At 37.5% G+C, this 17796-nt stretch overlaps 1 protein-coding gene across 5 annotated transcripts in view; it reads right to left on the reverse strand.

Moving 5' to 3' along the window:
• The window catches only part of LOC147031599 (uncharacterized), a 595949-nt gene that overhangs the window by 223655 nt on the left and 354498 nt on the right, over window positions 1-17796 (reverse strand). For all 5 annotated transcript variants that reach the window (XM_085865857.1, XM_085865848.1, XM_085865859.1 and 2 more), the window contains 5 exons: window positions 17169-17360; window positions 14610-14705; window positions 8514-8705; window positions 7435-7707; window positions 2077-2163 (listed from right to left, as the gene is read on the reverse strand). In XM_085865857.1, the coding sequence (XP_085721983.1) occupies window positions 2077-2163; window positions 7435-7707; window positions 8514-8705; window positions 14610-14705; window positions 17169-17360 (840 nt within the window). The remainder of the gene's footprint in view (window positions 1-2076; window positions 2164-7434; window positions 7708-8513; window positions 8706-14609; window positions 14706-17168; window positions 17361-17796) is intronic.

Genomic DNA, 17796 nt, shown 5'->3' on the forward strand with positions numbered 1-17796 from the left:
TGTATAAAGTATGTACAATTAGAATGTGATAACGTGTATAAAGTATGTACAATTAAAATATGATAACGTGTATAAAGTATGTACAATTAGAATGTGATAACATGTATAAAGTATGTACAATTAGGTGATAACGCGAAAAAGTATGTACAATTAGAATGTGATAACATGTATAAAGTATGTACAATTAGAATGTGCGAACGTGTATAAAGTATGTACAATTAGGTGATAACGTGTATAAAGTATGTACAATTAGAATGTGAGAATGTATAAAGTATGTACAATTAGAATGTGATAACGTGCTTAAAGTATGTACAATTAGAATGTGATAACGTGTATAAAGTATGTACAATTAGAATGTGATAACGTGTATAAAGTATGTACAATTAGAATGTGAGAACGTGTATAAAGTATGTACAATTAGAATGTGATAACGTGTATAAAGTATGTACAATTAGAATGTGATAACATGTATAAAGTATGTACAATTAGAATGTGAGAACATGTATAAAGTATGTACAATTAGGTGATAGCGTGTATAAAGTATGTAAAATTAGAATGTGATAACGTGTATAAAGTATGTACAATTAGAATGTGATAACATGTAAAAAGTATGTACAATTAGAATGTGATAACGTGTGTAAAGTATGTACAATGTGAATGTGATAACGTGGATAAAGTATGTACAATAAGAATGTGAGAACTTGTATAAAGTATGTACAATTAGAATATGATAACGTGTATAAAGTATGTACAATTAGAATGTGAGAACATGTATAAAGTATGTACAATTAGAATGTGATAACGTGTATAAAGTATGTACAATTAGAATGTGAGAATGTGTTTAAAGTATGTACAATTAGAATATGATAATGTGTATAAAGTATGTCCAATTAGAATGTGAGAACATGTATAAAGTATGTACAATGTGAATGTGATAACATGTATAAAGTATGTACAATTAGAATGTGAGAACTTGTATAAAGTATGTCCAATTAGAATATGATAACGTGTATAAAGTATGTACAATTAGAATGTGAGAACATGTATAAAGTATGTACAATTAGAATGTGATAACGTGTATAAAGTATGTACAATTAGAATGTGAGAGCGTGTTTAAAGTATGTACAATTATAATGTGATAACGTGTATAAAGTATGTCCAATTAGAATGTGATAACATGCATAAAGTATGTCCAATTAGAATATGATAACGTGTATAAATTATGTACAATTAGAATGTGAGAACGTGTATAAAGTATGTAAAATGTGAATGTGAGATCATGTATAAAGTATGTACAATGTGAATGCGAGAACGTGTATAAAAGTATGTATAATGTGAATGTGAGAACGTGTATAAAGTATGCACAATTAGAATGTGAGAACGTGTATAAAGTATGTACAATTAGAATGTAAGTACATCTATAACGTGCGTACTATTAGATAGTGCTTACTGTATATGTCGAAAAGTGTGGAATGTGACAATGTCTACAAAGTACATACCATTGCAATGTGAATCTATACAATAAAACCGAAAAGGTCTGTGTCTGCTGCATGAACATAACCTAACACTGTCAATGCATCATCTCGACATCATACAAACACAACCCCATATAAACCACACAGATGCAACATTAAACAAGTCCTGGCAAGGGTCTACAATCTCTGATTGCTTTTTCTGGTTTCTTTACTGCTGTTAATTGCAGAACATTTCTATAACCCAGCATTTTACAGGACATTTCCAACTAAGAAAAAATGGTCTCGCATCATGTATTAAAGTGTTTTTAAAAATAAAACCCAAATGTCATTCCCAGCACTTAGATAATCAGATACTTTTATTGAAAAACCCGTCTGTTATAGTATATTACGCTTGGAGATGGATAACATTGCACATTATTGTATTGTTTCAAATACGACAACTTAATGCAAGGCAATCCAAACAAAGGCTGAACGTTTGTCCCATTATGCTCATGTTGCATTGACATCTGACTTGATCATCAAGACACAGCATGTGTAGAGATAGAATTGTGATGTGACAGCCTGCATAGAGACGGAACTTCCATGATGAACTTAGTCCTACCTCGGATGTTAGGTCTTTGCCACGTCAGGGTTGGAACTCCAGTGTTTGGATTCGTAACAATGTGGACTTCTCTTGGTGGACTCAGAGCTGAGTAGAAACACAAGCCAACAATCCATAACACAGCAGAAACAAATTTTATTTTCTTGTTATTATATTGTATTAGACTGTTACTTTAAAATGGCAAAATACTTCACCATTTTTAACACATAATATTGTGAAAACTTTGTACATCGATCATAATAAATATTGTAAGCAGAACTTACTTGGTAATGACACTGGAACAATAACCCACTGTTGTTTTAGAGACACAATAAGACTATTTACAGCCACGTGCTTGTAGACGAGACAGCCGGCTTAACAACCATTTTATGCTGAACAAAGTGCTCTACAAAGCAACATCAATACAACAACATCTTGTTTGTACTATTCTAAAGTTTAATGATGAAGCTGTTAAACGTATATTGTTTTGAGATGGCACAGCAAGTTTCCGTCATCGGAGTGCTTTATTGAATCATTTTCATTTCTTTGACCTTTACCTTTAACCCAGTGGGGTATGATGTAAATTAATTACAAATGCACCTTGCTCTCGGGTATATAGGGAGGGCAATTTCCTTCTGATCAGACAAACCGAAGTCGAGTTTGGGTTAAAAATGATAAAATGCCTATCATTGGGTCTTGACCTTAAAATTAGGTCAATGCCAACAAAATGACAAAAATGTCAACCCCACATATTTTTATTTCCATTATTGATGCAAAATTTCATTCCAAAAGTCACAGCCGAATCCGAGATACAGAAAGAAAATTGGCAGAAATTGGCATTGGCATATTTGGCAGAAAAAGGCAGAAAAATCTGAATGGTGTTTCAATACTCCTCGGGGTGCAAGATCTTGATCTTTAATCCCGAGGGGTATGATGTGAATTCATTGTAAATTCACGTTTCTCCAGGCTATCTGGAGAGGCCAATTTCATTCTGATCAGACAAACTTTATTCAACTTATGGTGAAAAATGTTAAAATGTCTAATTTAATAGGACATGACGTTAAAATTAGGAAAGTGAAAAAACTAAATTTTGTCATCCTGGATACTTTCTATTCACATTAGTGATGCAAATTTCATTCCGATAGCCCCAGCTTGCTCCGAGATACACTTCGGAAATTGGGAATGCAAGAGGATAAAATAATTAATTTTTCTAAATGGTGGTTCAGTACTCCTAGGGGTCGAAGGAACTCTGTGGTACCATTTTAAATTGGGGATGCTAATTGTAGAAACAAACCCTACAAGAGCAATAAGCCTTTCCATAACCTATTGAGGGAGGGTTAATAAACTTCACTCTTATTTCACCACCATATTTATCATGTTGCACAAAATTCTCTGGAATAAGGCAGACATAAAGGCCCCACGACTGTCAGTTACACTGTTCTACACAATTGGTGAGTGATTAATTGGTCTTGCTGAGAGATTACTAATGCAAAGTTGTTTGATCCGTGGACGTGAAGGAGACATCTCAATGTGATTAAGTCTGGAGACTGTGAGCTTCAGTGCTCCATGTCACCTCATCACATGAATGGTGGTACCGTGTTAATTAAATATGGATTTGGGATAATTCCCCCAGGAAGTAATTGCCCCCGTGTCACTTTTCCCTATGTTTTTGAATTCCAAGAATGGCAATAAAGGTGGGGAACACGTCCCTAAAATAACTATAAAGAGGGTAGAAGCCCCACCTTCCCGGGCTTGGGCAGGCAAGCCATGCCCCAGCGAAGGGGTGGTTGCGGAGTAATAACGGAAAGGAGGCGAGTAGTCGAGGAAGGAATGACTAGTGTCAAGAGGACGTAAGAGGAGACGAGAGACAAGAGGTCACGTTCATCAGAGGACACGGAGGATCTCACTTTTGCTCTCGGCATGACAAACACTGGGAACAGAAACTATTCCTCAAAGGAGAGTGAGGAATGGAGTCTTTGATGAAGTGAGCAACTCCTCCACCAGGACGAGGCTCAGGTCTGTCATACCGGAGGAGGGAGTAACCAGGGAGAGATACTTGGGAGTCAGAGATGTCTTGAGGGAGGAAAGTTTCTGTTCGGCAGATTATGTCTGGTTTGTCAGTGGCAACCTGTATGGAAAGATCTGTAAGGTTTGAGCGAAGGCCCCAAATATTTGAGGTCCACAATGTTAATGAAGAGAGATGGGAGGAGGCTTTGGGTGCAGGGGATGGGAGGGGTGGGGGAGGGTAGGACAAAGGGAGGTAAGGAGAGTTGTTGAAAGAGTGTGGGGGATTGCAGAAGAGTGAGGGGAGAAGGAATATGAGGAGGAGAAAAGGCTCTGTGGTGCTGGGTTGAGGTACAGTGTGGAGGAAAAGAGAGGGGGCAGAAGGCAGTTGAGGATTTGAGGAGGTGGAGTGATGAGATGGAGGTGAGAGGGCAGGGGAAGGAGGCAGCTTTGTAGATGAGAGGGGGGGCAACTTTGAGAAGGGTGAGTGAGGGGGTGAATGGTGGGAGAAGGGTGAGTGGGGAGAGTTGAGGGAGAAAGGTGTGGGGGGAGTTTTTGAGAAAGGTGAGAGGGAAGCTTGGAGGGAGAAGATTGTGATGGTTGCTTTGAGAGGGAGGGGTGAGGGGGTAAATTAAATAAATAATAAATTATTATTTGTTTTATTTAATTTGCTTGTGTCCATGTATTTGTGCCATCCTGGTGCAGTGTTTAACTGTTTTCCCACGCATGTGCATTAATCTCCAAGAATCTTGGCTGTAGGCCTCTAAGGGGGAAGTTTGGCCATCCGTCCAGGTAGGGGTGAAACCCCCTGGACACAATATATATATATATATATATATATATATATATATATATATATATATATATATATATATATATATATATATATATATACATATATATATATATATATATATATATATACATATATATATATATATATATATATATATATATATATATATATATATATATATATATATATATATATATATATATATATATATATATATATATATATATATATATATATATATATATATATATATATATATATATATGAGCCTGGTGTTGGCGCAGTGGTTAGGGCAGCGGCTTGGGATCCAAAAGGTCCTGAGTTCAATTCCCGTTGAGCCACTGAATTAATACACCAGGGGGTTGACTCAGCCTGTCATCCTTCCGAGGTCGGCGAAATGAGTACCAGTGTACTGGGCTGGTGTATACCCCGGTTAAAATAAGTGTACCATATCCCTCTGTCGTAAGAGGCGACCAGGGTTGCGTCAGGAAGGGCATCCGGCATAAAACATGTGCCAAATCACTATGCGGATCATACGGATGATCCGCTGTGGCGACCCCTAACGGGAGCAGCCGAAAGAAGAAGTATATATATATATATATATATATATATATATATATATATATATATATATATATATATATATATATATATATCAACAAATCTTAGAGGATGATAATTTTGAAGACACAAGGACCAAAACCAAGAAAAACCTCCAAATCGTTTTTAGCTTGAAAACTTTGGAAACTGCAATTATCATTTGGTGGCATTTCAAATGTTCTGTTGTGAAAACTGAAAAGTGAATTAAAGTAACTTAATTCCTCTCACAGCACTGAGTATCCTTTTCATCTGTATATCATCTGCAAGTGTTCTTGGTTGAAGGGTGATAACAAAAGAAGTGGACAACTCCATCGTACCTCACTTTATGCTTGGATGGAACATCAAGATCCATACCACTCAAATTGTTTCTTCTTCACCTGTGGTGACTTCAACTCCCGAAACTTCAATTGGACGGGCATTGTTTCTACAGTAATGAGCTGCAGGATTAATAATAATGTCTACTGGAATGGACAAGCCCAAAATGGTTAACTTCACAACTCATATCTCCGCAATGTTCATCTTCCCTTCTGGAATTAATCATGACAAACGTTCCTATCAATCTTACCTGCTCATTCTCTGATATATTCAGCTTCCCAGAACAGAGAAAGTCTCAGACTCATTGGCTATACACAGAGAACTGCTAAACCATCACAGGATCTGGCAGTTCATCAAGATCAACTGGTACTCTTACTCAAGGACTGGTCGAACACTGCATCTCAATTAAGACTGATTACTCCTGGGAGCATTTTTCATGAAGGTGTATTTCATCTCATGCACAGGTTCATCCCTTCATGCATGCAGCTATCCTCTCGTCTTACATTGCCATGGCATGTAGAGGCTTGGGGTGAGGCAGTGGCCTTGAAAGAAACTCATCTTTTCAGCCTGCAAAGCAAACCTAACGAAGAATAACTCTGGGTCACTCTACAAGGCCCATGACAAGTGATTGTTCATCCTCAAAACAAGCAAGATTACCAGTCACCTTACTCTTCCAAGACCTGGCAGTATAAAGTCCAGTCTGATTCTGGTATGTGCTCCTCTCCAAATCCCTCCTACAATCCAGATGGCATCACAGCAGCTACTGCTCATGACAAGGCAGATCATATCCATATTATGCAGCTTTCTCCAAGGCAAAGGTACACTATCCATCCCACACTTCACCACCTTGCTTCTCCTTTTCCATGAATTTGTAGCATTACTCCTGAGAAGGCCAAGAAGTCCCTGGCTGGCCTTGACATTGCAAATGACCAAGAGGGCATTAGTGCCAGTATTCTCAAATCCTATTTCAGATAACTAATTTCCCCTCTATTTGTCCATTTTAGTGGGATTTCACCGTGGGGTGCATCCCATTTTCCTGGAAGGTAGGCAACATCACCAGTTTCACAAATACTGCAAATACCAATCTATTCAGGTATAGACCATTCGGCCTACTTCCCAAGGTGAGTAAACTTAAGGAATCTATCACAACTGATGTCAGGTCCTGCATCTTCACCAAAAATCTTAACACTGACTGCCAGTTTTAATTTCATCTTGGTATCTCAACTCTGGATATGCTGCTGCTCTCCCACCAATGGATGGAGGTTATGAACATGAAGTCAGGGCTGTATAACGGGATATATCTGAAGCCTTTGACACTGGCATCACACACTCCACTGATCAAATTATATTAACGATAATTGTCTCTCCTCTTTGCTGGCTTATCTCCTTCACAAATGCAAATAATGTGCAACACTTGATGGAAACGTTTCATTTGTTCCCCTTGGATCCAATTTTGTTCCTTTTATATATAAATGACCTCTTACTCTCTGGGCAAACATTCTCAACCACTTTGTAAATGATTACACCGAGCACCTTCATGAACCTCACTGATGTATTTAAAAGTAAATATGATGAACAATACTTTACTCAAACTGTGATGGTAAATCAATGATGTCGACAATTATCAATGATCGGCAATATATTCAGCATAAACCATCATTCACCTGTGCTCTGAGTGAGCCTGATTGGCACACTCTCACCACCGTCCACCAAGGTCGTCACAGAGAAATCATATTCGATCCCAGGTTTGAGGCCATGGACAGAGAACAGGCCTATATTATGAACAACCATCGTCTCAAATAGAGGTTGGCTCTCGCCCGTCAAATGAATAGTCACACGGTATCCCGTGATGGTGTCTAGGGTGAGTGGACTCCAGCGAAGAACCACCGAGTCGCTGCTGACGTTGGTAACGGCGAGGTCAGAGGGTGCTGGGACAGCTGGTCAGTGCAGCAGCAGAAAGTCAGACAGGGGGGAGTGATTAGTGTAAAAGCCAACAAAGCTTCATGAAAGATTTCACATATGATGACAAGCAAGCATTTAAACAACAAGCCAACAAGCAGCAAAGCTTTAAAATTCAATGTTTGGAGCATACATACAAAAAAGCTCAAAATGCGAATGCATTATGGTCACGATATATGACGAGAACTTGATCAAAACCATGAAAACTGCATGTATAAAAAAGTATTGCGTAGTATATTATTAAGAAGTGTAAGGTGGGGAAACCCTTCCATCTTGACCGACTGTTTCTGCCAGGGACATCTTGTTCTCACCTTATACTCTAATCTGTTTTGCATTGTCACGCGTTTCTATTTGACTGCTGAAGTTTGTTACCACACTGAAAGTTCATTTATCCACAAAAGTATTTTAATATCTGTTTTTCGCTTTTCCTCACCATAAATAGAGTATTCAAATTAACTGTTTATTTTGTTAATCTTCAAAGAACCCCTTTCTCATGTGAAAAGCATTTCTTAAATCAATTACCTTAGCCAGTTTCTTCCTCAAAAACATTATTACAGCCATGCCTATGAAGCTAAGGATCTCAGATGAGTTCAACAAAATATTCCTGATGAATCAAACATGTGAAGCAAACAATGTTTTAAATGACAAAGGAAGAAAAAACAATGAGTGAGACTTATGAAAGGGTGTAGTGATGTCACAAAGTTGCATGTTTTGACACAATATGTATAATCGAAAGCCTTCAGGAGGTTTTAACCATTTATATGAAGGGAAGGCCAGTACACACCCATGTATACAGTTTTAGTTACAGCTGGTCCCTCGTTGCCATTCTTGACAGCCGATATGCTAATGATGTACTCCACACCAGCTGTGAGTCCTTCCAGAGTGTAAGAGTTTTCCTCAGGTCTGACCATGATATCCACTGACTCTCCATGTTGTCCAGGAGATGGTTCAGCACGCAATTTATAACTGGTCACTCCTGTTGAAAGCATAAGCCAAGTTCAGAAATATTGGCTAGAATTCAAAAGTCCAAATCTATATATTTTTTTTGAACAGCCATTGATTTTTATTGATTTAAGTAAACATTTATTAGCCATCAGCAAAGCAAAAATAAGGATGACCGTTTTTACAGCCATTTTTCCCTGCTCGGCAGGGGTTAGGCTTTTTCTTGAGGCAATGTTTTAAGGCCGGATGCCCTTCCTGACGCCAACCCTGGTCGCCTCTTACGACACACAGGGATATGGTATACCTATTCTAACCGGGGCATACACCGGGAAAGCAAAAATAAGGATATACATAAATTATTGATTAGGCTGGGATTATAAGGGTGATTTTTTTTATCAATACTGTGTTGATTGAGAATATAATTTTGCTTGCCGTTCATTTCTGAAATGCCATTTTCACACGTCTTTCCAATCGTTACGACAGCCACAAGATTGTTCCCAAGTGGTAATGCTAACTTCACATTTTTTTCGAAATTATTTTGAGATGGTATTTGGAGTGTAGATATTGACCACCATGATTATGATGGGCAGTGTCAATTTCAAAATAGAAAATTGATTTTGGCAATTGGTTGCAGTCCATATGATGGGCGTGGCCAACGCAAGACAACTTTGTTCTGGCCAGTTGCGTGAACATCGTTAAATGTTTGAAATGTTCTCAATGGTAAGATACGACGTCAGACCAATTGATTTTCAGAAATTGATGCAAGTGACGTTGCTGCGGTGCATTAAGCCATTTAATTAAGCCACAGGGGAAACGTTTGAAGTCCATAGGTAAGAGTAGAGGAATCCACGGCACGATACAAAGTAAATTTCGTTTGCAAATTAAAGCTACGGAGTACCACACATGACTGCAGTTTTCTGAAGCTTGCAGCCGAGATATGATGACTAATTTCATGATCATTACTGAAGGAATTTGAAATATTGCTGCCATGATAGACATGGTTGTCTCCTAAATTTAATGCAGCACCATCGATGGCAAAGGAGAGAGGGTTTTCAAAATTTTGAGGAAAGATTGGTTGATGTAAAATTTCTGTTTGAGTTAAATTGATCGTTAAGCTAAAATTGGTCATAGTTGTTGAATATATATTGAGAGTTTGCTGTAAATTAGATCTTGAATTGCTTACAAATGCATCAGCATACAGGAATTCGTTCACAAATTGCTTGAAAATTATTATTGAGTCAGCTGAAAGGCGATGCAGATTGAAAAGATCACCATCAATTTGCACATGAATACAAATACTACTCGGAACATTCTTCAGAAGGAAGTGTTCAAAAAAATAGTAAGGGACAATGTGAACAAGGTTGGCATTGCTAATTTTGATATGACCATTCACATTATCATGCAGATACCAAGTCAGCGAAATGAGCTTGCCCAGATAACCAAATCGACACAAAATCTGCTACAATAAAGATTTATTTAGATGATCAAAAGCATTGGTAAAATCAACAAAAGCAGCAAAGAGAGGAAGATTTTGCTCTCGACATGTCTCCTGAATTTGACGCAGAGACAAATTTGCATCAACAGTCGAACGATTTTTGTGAAAACCACTCTGTGACTCACATAAGAGTCTTTTGTTGAAAGGAACGAGATGGCTATAATTTTGGCAATTTTTTTTGCAGCAGCTGATAGAAGACTAATTCCATGATAGTTGCTTGTATTTGACTGGTCACCTCTTTTGAAAATCCTAAAAACACGAGCCCAAAAAGCAGAGAAAAGACAAAACAGAAAGCCAGTGTGGAAGTGGGAAATTTTCCAAAATTCAATTGGAATATAATCTTTTGCTGTTTTTGTTGTTGTTGTTGTTGTTGTTGCAGTTTTTCATTTTATGGATTGTTCATTAATTTCAGAGATGAATGGTGCAGTGGCTAGATTTTCCAGAACAGGATGTTGAGAGATTGAGTCCAAAGCACTAATAGACAAATTATCATTAGCTTTGAAAAGATTGGACAAATGCTCATGCCAGCGATTCAAAATTTGAGACTTGTACGCTAAAACATGAGCATTTTCAGCGAGGAGAGCTCGATTTAAAAAGAAATGAACCAAAAATATTTTATTGCTCAGAAAAATTCGTAGGAATTGCTAGAATCAGCTAGTTTTTGATTTTAAATCGCTTTGTTTTGCTAACACAGAATTTTTGCAAAACAAGTGTTGTGACGAAGATTTTTTTTTGTGCCACACACAAATCATTTGTTGTTCTTCTTGTTGCATAAGTAAGAGATCTTTGACATGTTGCATTACTCGTTTCTAATAAATTTTGAATTTCGTAATCATTATCATCAAAGCAGTCTTGATTTGGCCTTTTACTCACCCAACACTGTGTTTTGACACATCCAGAACAAGCTTTTTCAAAATGGCCCAGTTTGAAGAAATATCAGTCATGCATTGTTGGATATGTTGATTGACTGATAATTGATCAAAGAGTTTAAAATATTTCGACAGAAATGATAAGAGCATTCTTCAGTTTTTTATTTTATGCACATTAAGTGAGGTAGAGCTTTGTTTGATGCTGAAAGATTGTCCAAGAAACAATGCAATGTAAAAGAGAGTGGTCAGTTTTGCAGTTAGTGCTCCTCATGACATGCACAACATGCACATCACACAAGTCACATTTTCGAATCATGAAATAATTGATCATGTGTCATTGTTTGGAATGCACATGCTGCTAAGTAACCCTATTTGCAACCGGCACTCATAAGAAAGTGGTACAAATTGTAAGTTGATATTCAGAATATTTCGAGAGCAAAAGAAGACCATTCAAACTGACCAAACCCAAAGTGTGCCAACCAAACACGCCAGGCCAACTTTAAAAGTCTTGCCTCACATGGGCAAAAAAAATCACCAGCTACAATTACTTTATCATGTGGAGGAATGTTGAAATAGATTGTTCAAGATTGTGATGAAAGTTCTGAATTATTTCATCATTATTTGTCATTGTTGGTGCATAAGCGCAAATAATTGAACACAAAACGTTCAGGAAAAATTTGCAGATGCAGAGTTATTGTACGGTCACTCACTGTTGGCCATAATTTTCACAAAGTTATTAGAGATTGCAAAACTGATAACATTGAAACCCTGAATCCAAGATGTTCTTCCCACTCCAGAAAAATGTGGTTCTATTTTTTTTTCAACTCACCCTGGTCAGTGAATCAAGTTTTGCACAAGCCGCAAATGTCAATCTTGTATCACAACAACTCATGATCAATCAATGTAGTACATCCTTCTGGATTGTTCACATCAACACTTAATGTTTGAATGGTCCATTCAGCAAGTACAGAGTGGAATTTAGAATGTCTATGCCATGGGGTCAACAACGATGGACAAAATATCTCTCGCTGACTTTGCCTGCCAACATCAAGTGAGAGCCTTAATGAGGGCTGCTGGAGTAGGTTAGGTGGGGTTAGATTGAACTAACTGGCCCCACCTGACAACAAGCTCATGTCATTTGCAGACAATGTCCTAATTTTATTCGTTGAAATACTTTGTTGTAATGTCATGATTGTTTGAAAAGTTTTTGTTCAAGAAATGTTGATTTGAGTTGCACACTAAGTTGACGGGATATTAGAGCACAACTTTTGTTAATACCATTGTAATTCAGCAATTGGTGAACCACATGGCATGGCAACAACAGAAACGCAGATACAATTGGGATGCACAGTCAATGGCATATAGGCTCACTGAGCTGCCAACACTCAGTGACAGTGCAAAATTTGCCAAGCATCCACAGCAAAATGTTTGTATAGTTAATATAAGTAAAGGTAGGGTTTTGATAATGATGAGTTGCATTGCATGCCTGTATGATATACTCCCAAATATATTAACCATTAGCTAAGTAACCCATTTAATTTAACAATGCTGTGATACGAAATTGATGATAAGACCAAAGTTTCAACAATGACATGCTGATGAGACCTTTAACCCTTTGTCACCTTGCACTTCAGGCAATACCTCTCCCTGGGTTTTTTTTTTTTAATCAAAGGAACACTCGAACAGGAGGACAGAATGTGTAAGGTCAACAAGACTGAACTATACAGGAAGGAAGCTCGAATAGGTCAGTTGTGCTAAATCTTGAGGATTGGGGAGATTGTTTGAGAATGGAATTAGGCCTGTTAGATGCCATCGGTCTTAAGCACCTTATTTTCTTTGGAATATGAATATACATTTCCTTTCAAGAGAGATGACATCATAATATATGCTTATGTACTGATGCCATACACTCAAAATACTTGTTGTGTATCAGCACATTTGGAACCATTAGAGAAGTACAAATAAAAGGTATGGTTGTGATATCAGGGGCAGATCATAGGGGGGGGGGGGTGGTGCATCCAGCATGCAGCCTCCCTAAACCCTTCTCCTCTCATCAAAAGCGATTGTTTTTTTTAACCACACCCGGGCTTTAGTCCAGTGAGTTTATGCAATCGAGTCGTGTCCGTAGGTGAGACAGTCAGTGAGTAAGTGAGTGAGTGAGTCGAAACACTTCAAAATCATTATCGCTTGAACCAAACAAATAATTTTGATGAAACTTGGCCAAAAGTTTCATATCTGATGCCTAATGAAGGTGTATTGACTGCATCAAAATCTGCACTCATTAAGGGGGTATATGAGGGTTTCCCTCAAAAAGAGGTATTTGCTTTCTTTTCTGAAATTACACACAATTTCGATGAAAAATGACCACAACATTCATCACTCGTGATGCACCAAAGTTTGTTCATGGCATAAAAAAAAATCTGAGTCAAAAGGGATTTGCGGGGGGTTGAGTGACTGTTGCTCCTGATCCAGATGAGCTTCCAAAATTTTAAATGTAAAATCTACAACGATTACATTTAAGAAAATGCCTAAAGTGTTTAATGGTGTTTATGTTTTTGAGGTATACTAATACACTGTGACAAAAATTAGGATCTGTTAGTTACTAAACGTTGTTGAAAAAGATAGATATCAATTAAATAATGTAGTTCTTCAAAAAGTGCAAAAATTCAAAGCAGTGTTCACAGTTATTTTTTTTTCCAAAAGAAAGAATTAAAGGATCATGATGTGCATGCAGAAAAAAGGTACAATAAATAATTAAACTGTTCCAAATTTGATTTCGTAACTCCACGAACTGGAAGAGCCTTCTCAGTGTGTTGGAATGTTGTTGGTAATATTATCTTTTGTTGGTTTGGTCCTTTTATGCATCCTGATTGTGAACTATCCATTGAAGAAAGAGCAGACTGCATGTTCCAACATATTTTAACCATTTCTTAGTGTACAAGAGATCTTGAGTTCTTATCCCATCCTATGAACGTTTAATTATTTATTTTTAATCAAAACAAATCAAAATCTGTACATGAATCGCAAAGACTCTGAAATGATAACAATGAAATAACTTGAAATCAATTCACATTATCCATTGAGCCCATTAAAAGAAAACATTCTAATTTCACTTTCTTTTTGTTGTCAGACTTGTGTGCAAGGGAAGTTAACACCAAACATTGGGAATTTTTGCACACCCCCCCCCCCAAACCTAAAATTCTGAATCCACCCCCTGGATATGGTCCCTTGTTCAACATGTACAAACTCCGTAATGAGCGGGAGATTTTGAAAAGCTAATCATCACAACGACGACATGAAACAATGTTAATAAATCCCATTTAGATAAATTCTTACAAAGATTTGCTGAGTCTTATTGAAAGCCGATTGCATTTGTCTTCATGTAAAATATGGCTGCACATGTTTTCAGTGGTCATTTGTTTTGCCAACGACAGGAAATTATAATGCTGAAAAAAAAAATGATGTGCGCACTGTGAAAATGTATTACCATTCTAACATTCGACAGCAATCACAGGAGGTGACATAACTTTTAGCATCATGCCAAATGATAATCCAGATGGTGCCACGCACATACCTGGGACTGACGAAGATTCCCAAACAATGACGAGTTGCATCGTGTCATGGTGAAAGTTTATTCGGACGTTTGTGGGTATCGGTTCTTCTGCAGAAACTAAAAGGATGAAGCATAGTCAATAACAGTAAAAAAAAAAAAAAGTAAAAAAGACTTAAAATGTCAAAGCCCCCATTGCTTTAGTAATTTTGCTGTTTGGGGTTAAAGGGCTAGCCCATATTTATGTCCTACTAAAATGGCTGTCAGTCAGTTATCTTTGATCTGATCTCGAAAAAACAAAAAAGGATGTGCATATGTTAGCCATCATTCATTATCAGTGTGCCAAGTTTCAACAACGTCAGTAAATGCATGTCTGAGAAATGGTTGAGGACGTGTTCAACATCTGGGTTTTTTTTACAACTAAAATGGCCACCAGTCGGCCATATTGGATTTGCTCTCAAAAACAAATGACGTGCATATGTAAGCCATCATTCATTATCTGTGTGCTATGTTTGAACATCATCAGTGAATGCGTGTCCAAGAAATGGTTGAGGATGTGTTCGACACTGGGGTTTTTTTTTTTTTTTTTACAACGAAAATGGCTGTCAGTCGTCCATATTGGATCTGATGTCGATAAAAAAAATGACATTCATATGTATACTACCATTTATTGTCTTTGTGCCAAGTACAAATAAAATCGGTCCATACATGTCCGAGATATGGTTGTGGACACACACGCACACGCACGCACACACAGACACGAAAATCGAGACCAAATCCATAAGCCCCCATTTTGGACTAAGTACAACGAGGGATAATAAAGTTATTAAAGGAGCATTGTGATCTCATTTTATAGTGCATTATTTACTTATGAGTGACTAAACAAATTTTCAAGCTTTCCGAAATATCTTTCAGCTTCTGTTTCCCCAAAATGCGATGATTGTTATTGAGAGGATATAATTTATGATCAAGTCCTCATTGACAACAGCCTCAAAAGCAACTTAAAAATGGGACATATAGATTTTAGATTTAAATAAACAAATAAATGAATATGTGGGTAGTAGTGGTGGTAGTTTAAAATAGTGTTTTAGCAAGTGTTTAAAATAAATAAACAATATAAGGTGTTATGTAGGCTGTACATTGGTAAAGGTAAATAAAAGAAGTAATCCAAGGTAGTATGTTGGTAGCAGTGAGGGTAAAGTGTATATAAATAAATAGTTCAAAGTTGTGTGTTCAAAGTAAAGATGGTAAAGCGTTTCCCGAAATAAATAATTAACGGTGGTAAGTCGTGGAGATGTTCAAGTGTACACAAAAAAATAATGGTTTCTAAAGGCCAAGACAATACTGTACTATCCCTTCCTGTAATGTGTGTGTGTGTGTGTGTGTGTGTGTGTGTGTGTGTGTGTGTGTGTGTGTGTGTGTGTGTGTGTGTGTGTGTGTGTGTGTGTGTTTGTGTGTGTGTGTGTGTGTGTGTGTGTGTGTGTGTGTGTGTGTGTGTGTGTGTGTGAGAGAGAGAGAGAGAGAGAGAGAGAGAGAGTGTGTGTATTGTTATGCCTGGCTTCCTTCTTGGGACTACGGTGCAGTAATTGGTCTTTGTTTTGATTATCCTTCATCATCTCCAAGGTTATGCATTCTGTTTTGACTTCTGTGAATGGCTTGTAATGTTTTCCTTTTTGCATTATTTGTCTGTTAAGAGAAGTAAAAGTAACAACACAGTACTTTGTTCCACCAGACTCAGTGATGAAATCGTTAGAATGTCTCTTCCAAGTCGAGGAAGTCAGTGGTTCAAACGGTTCAAACTCTGGTTGAGTCATGCCAAAGACCTAAAATGGTATGTGCTGTTTGACATTCAAAAGGACAGAGCACAGACAAACAACCATATGTTTGGCAATCATAGTGTATGCTGTGATAGGCCTGATGGCCTTAACCTGGATTAGAGTTCATTCAATGGGAACATTTAATTTATTATTTTAAAGTTGACAGTGTCACAAGCCATTTCATATATCCATTTAGTGGGTTATTCTTCCTTTTTTTTACATTATCTGAAGCTCGTCGAGGATGTGCCACACACGCACATCTCATAAACATGAACACAGAGATGAACACACAAAGGACAACACAGGACTGTTACAAGAGACAAACACAGCTACATACTGAGCTTGGGGAAAGTGCCATCATTTAGCAGGACACTCTTGGTACCAGCGGAGTCATAGCAATGCCACCACATTTCTCACCAGATTCAGGGGGGCATTTCCTAAGGAGGAATTTTCTCCTCCCCATTGATGCTAACCTGTGGGGATTGTCCATGATCATTCCTTATTAAATGCTGAATGCTAAGCACGGAAGCAGGACGTACCATTTTCCAAGTTTCTGGTACGAATCAGCTAGGTTTGAATCGCCGACGTCTCAGATTTGGAGCGGACACTCTAACCATTATACTATTAAAATCTGAGAACGAATTTTCCATTGATCAAACAAAAGAATATCGGATGTTCAAGTGACGAAAAGGAAGTGAACCCGGAATAATTCTGTACACAGAGAAGGTCACTCCGTTAGTGGAGCACCACTTTTTTCAGAACTTGCCTGCATTGAGAGAGGTCGTCACCGGCGAGCTCTCCCTGCCAGAATTCACAGCTAAGATGCTGATCCTGTACTCAATATCGGGGGTGAGTCTATCCAGGGGCAACGAGGTTTGATCTGGTCCAACCATCTGGTCGAGTGTCTCTCCACGCTGGCCAGGAAAAGGCTCTCCGTGAACTCGATATGCTGTGAGTTCTGAACATGGAGAAAGTAGAGAAAAACAGCAATAAACAACTCATTTGTTTTTCCAAATCGTCTTTTTCATAGAAGTTCAAATGTAAAGACATTAATAATAATTTCTTTACTGCAGAGTTTCTTCCAAAGTTTTGATGCTTGAACAGAAGGAAGTCAAGATGATAACACAGCATTTTACAGATCGACTTAAAACAAAAAGTTCTTGCATTGTGTATTAAAGTGTTTTAAAATAAAACTTAAATGTTATTGTCAGAATTTAGATAATCAAATATTTATATTTAAAAAAAAACCCATCTATTGTAGGATATTACACTTGAAGATAACATTGCACATTATTGTATTGTTTCAAATAGAAGACAAATTAATGCACAAAAATTCAAACAAGGCCTGAACGGTTGTCTCATTGTGCTCATGTTGCATCTACATCCGCCTTCAT

The sequence above is a fragment of the Eptatretus burgeri genome, chromosome 2 (genome assembly GCF_056783735.1).
Source record: "Eptatretus burgeri isolate ZD-2024b chromosome 2, Ebu_testis_v1, whole genome shotgun sequence".
NCBI lineage: Eukaryota > Metazoa > Chordata > Myxini > Myxiniformes > Myxinidae > Eptatretus > Eptatretus burgeri.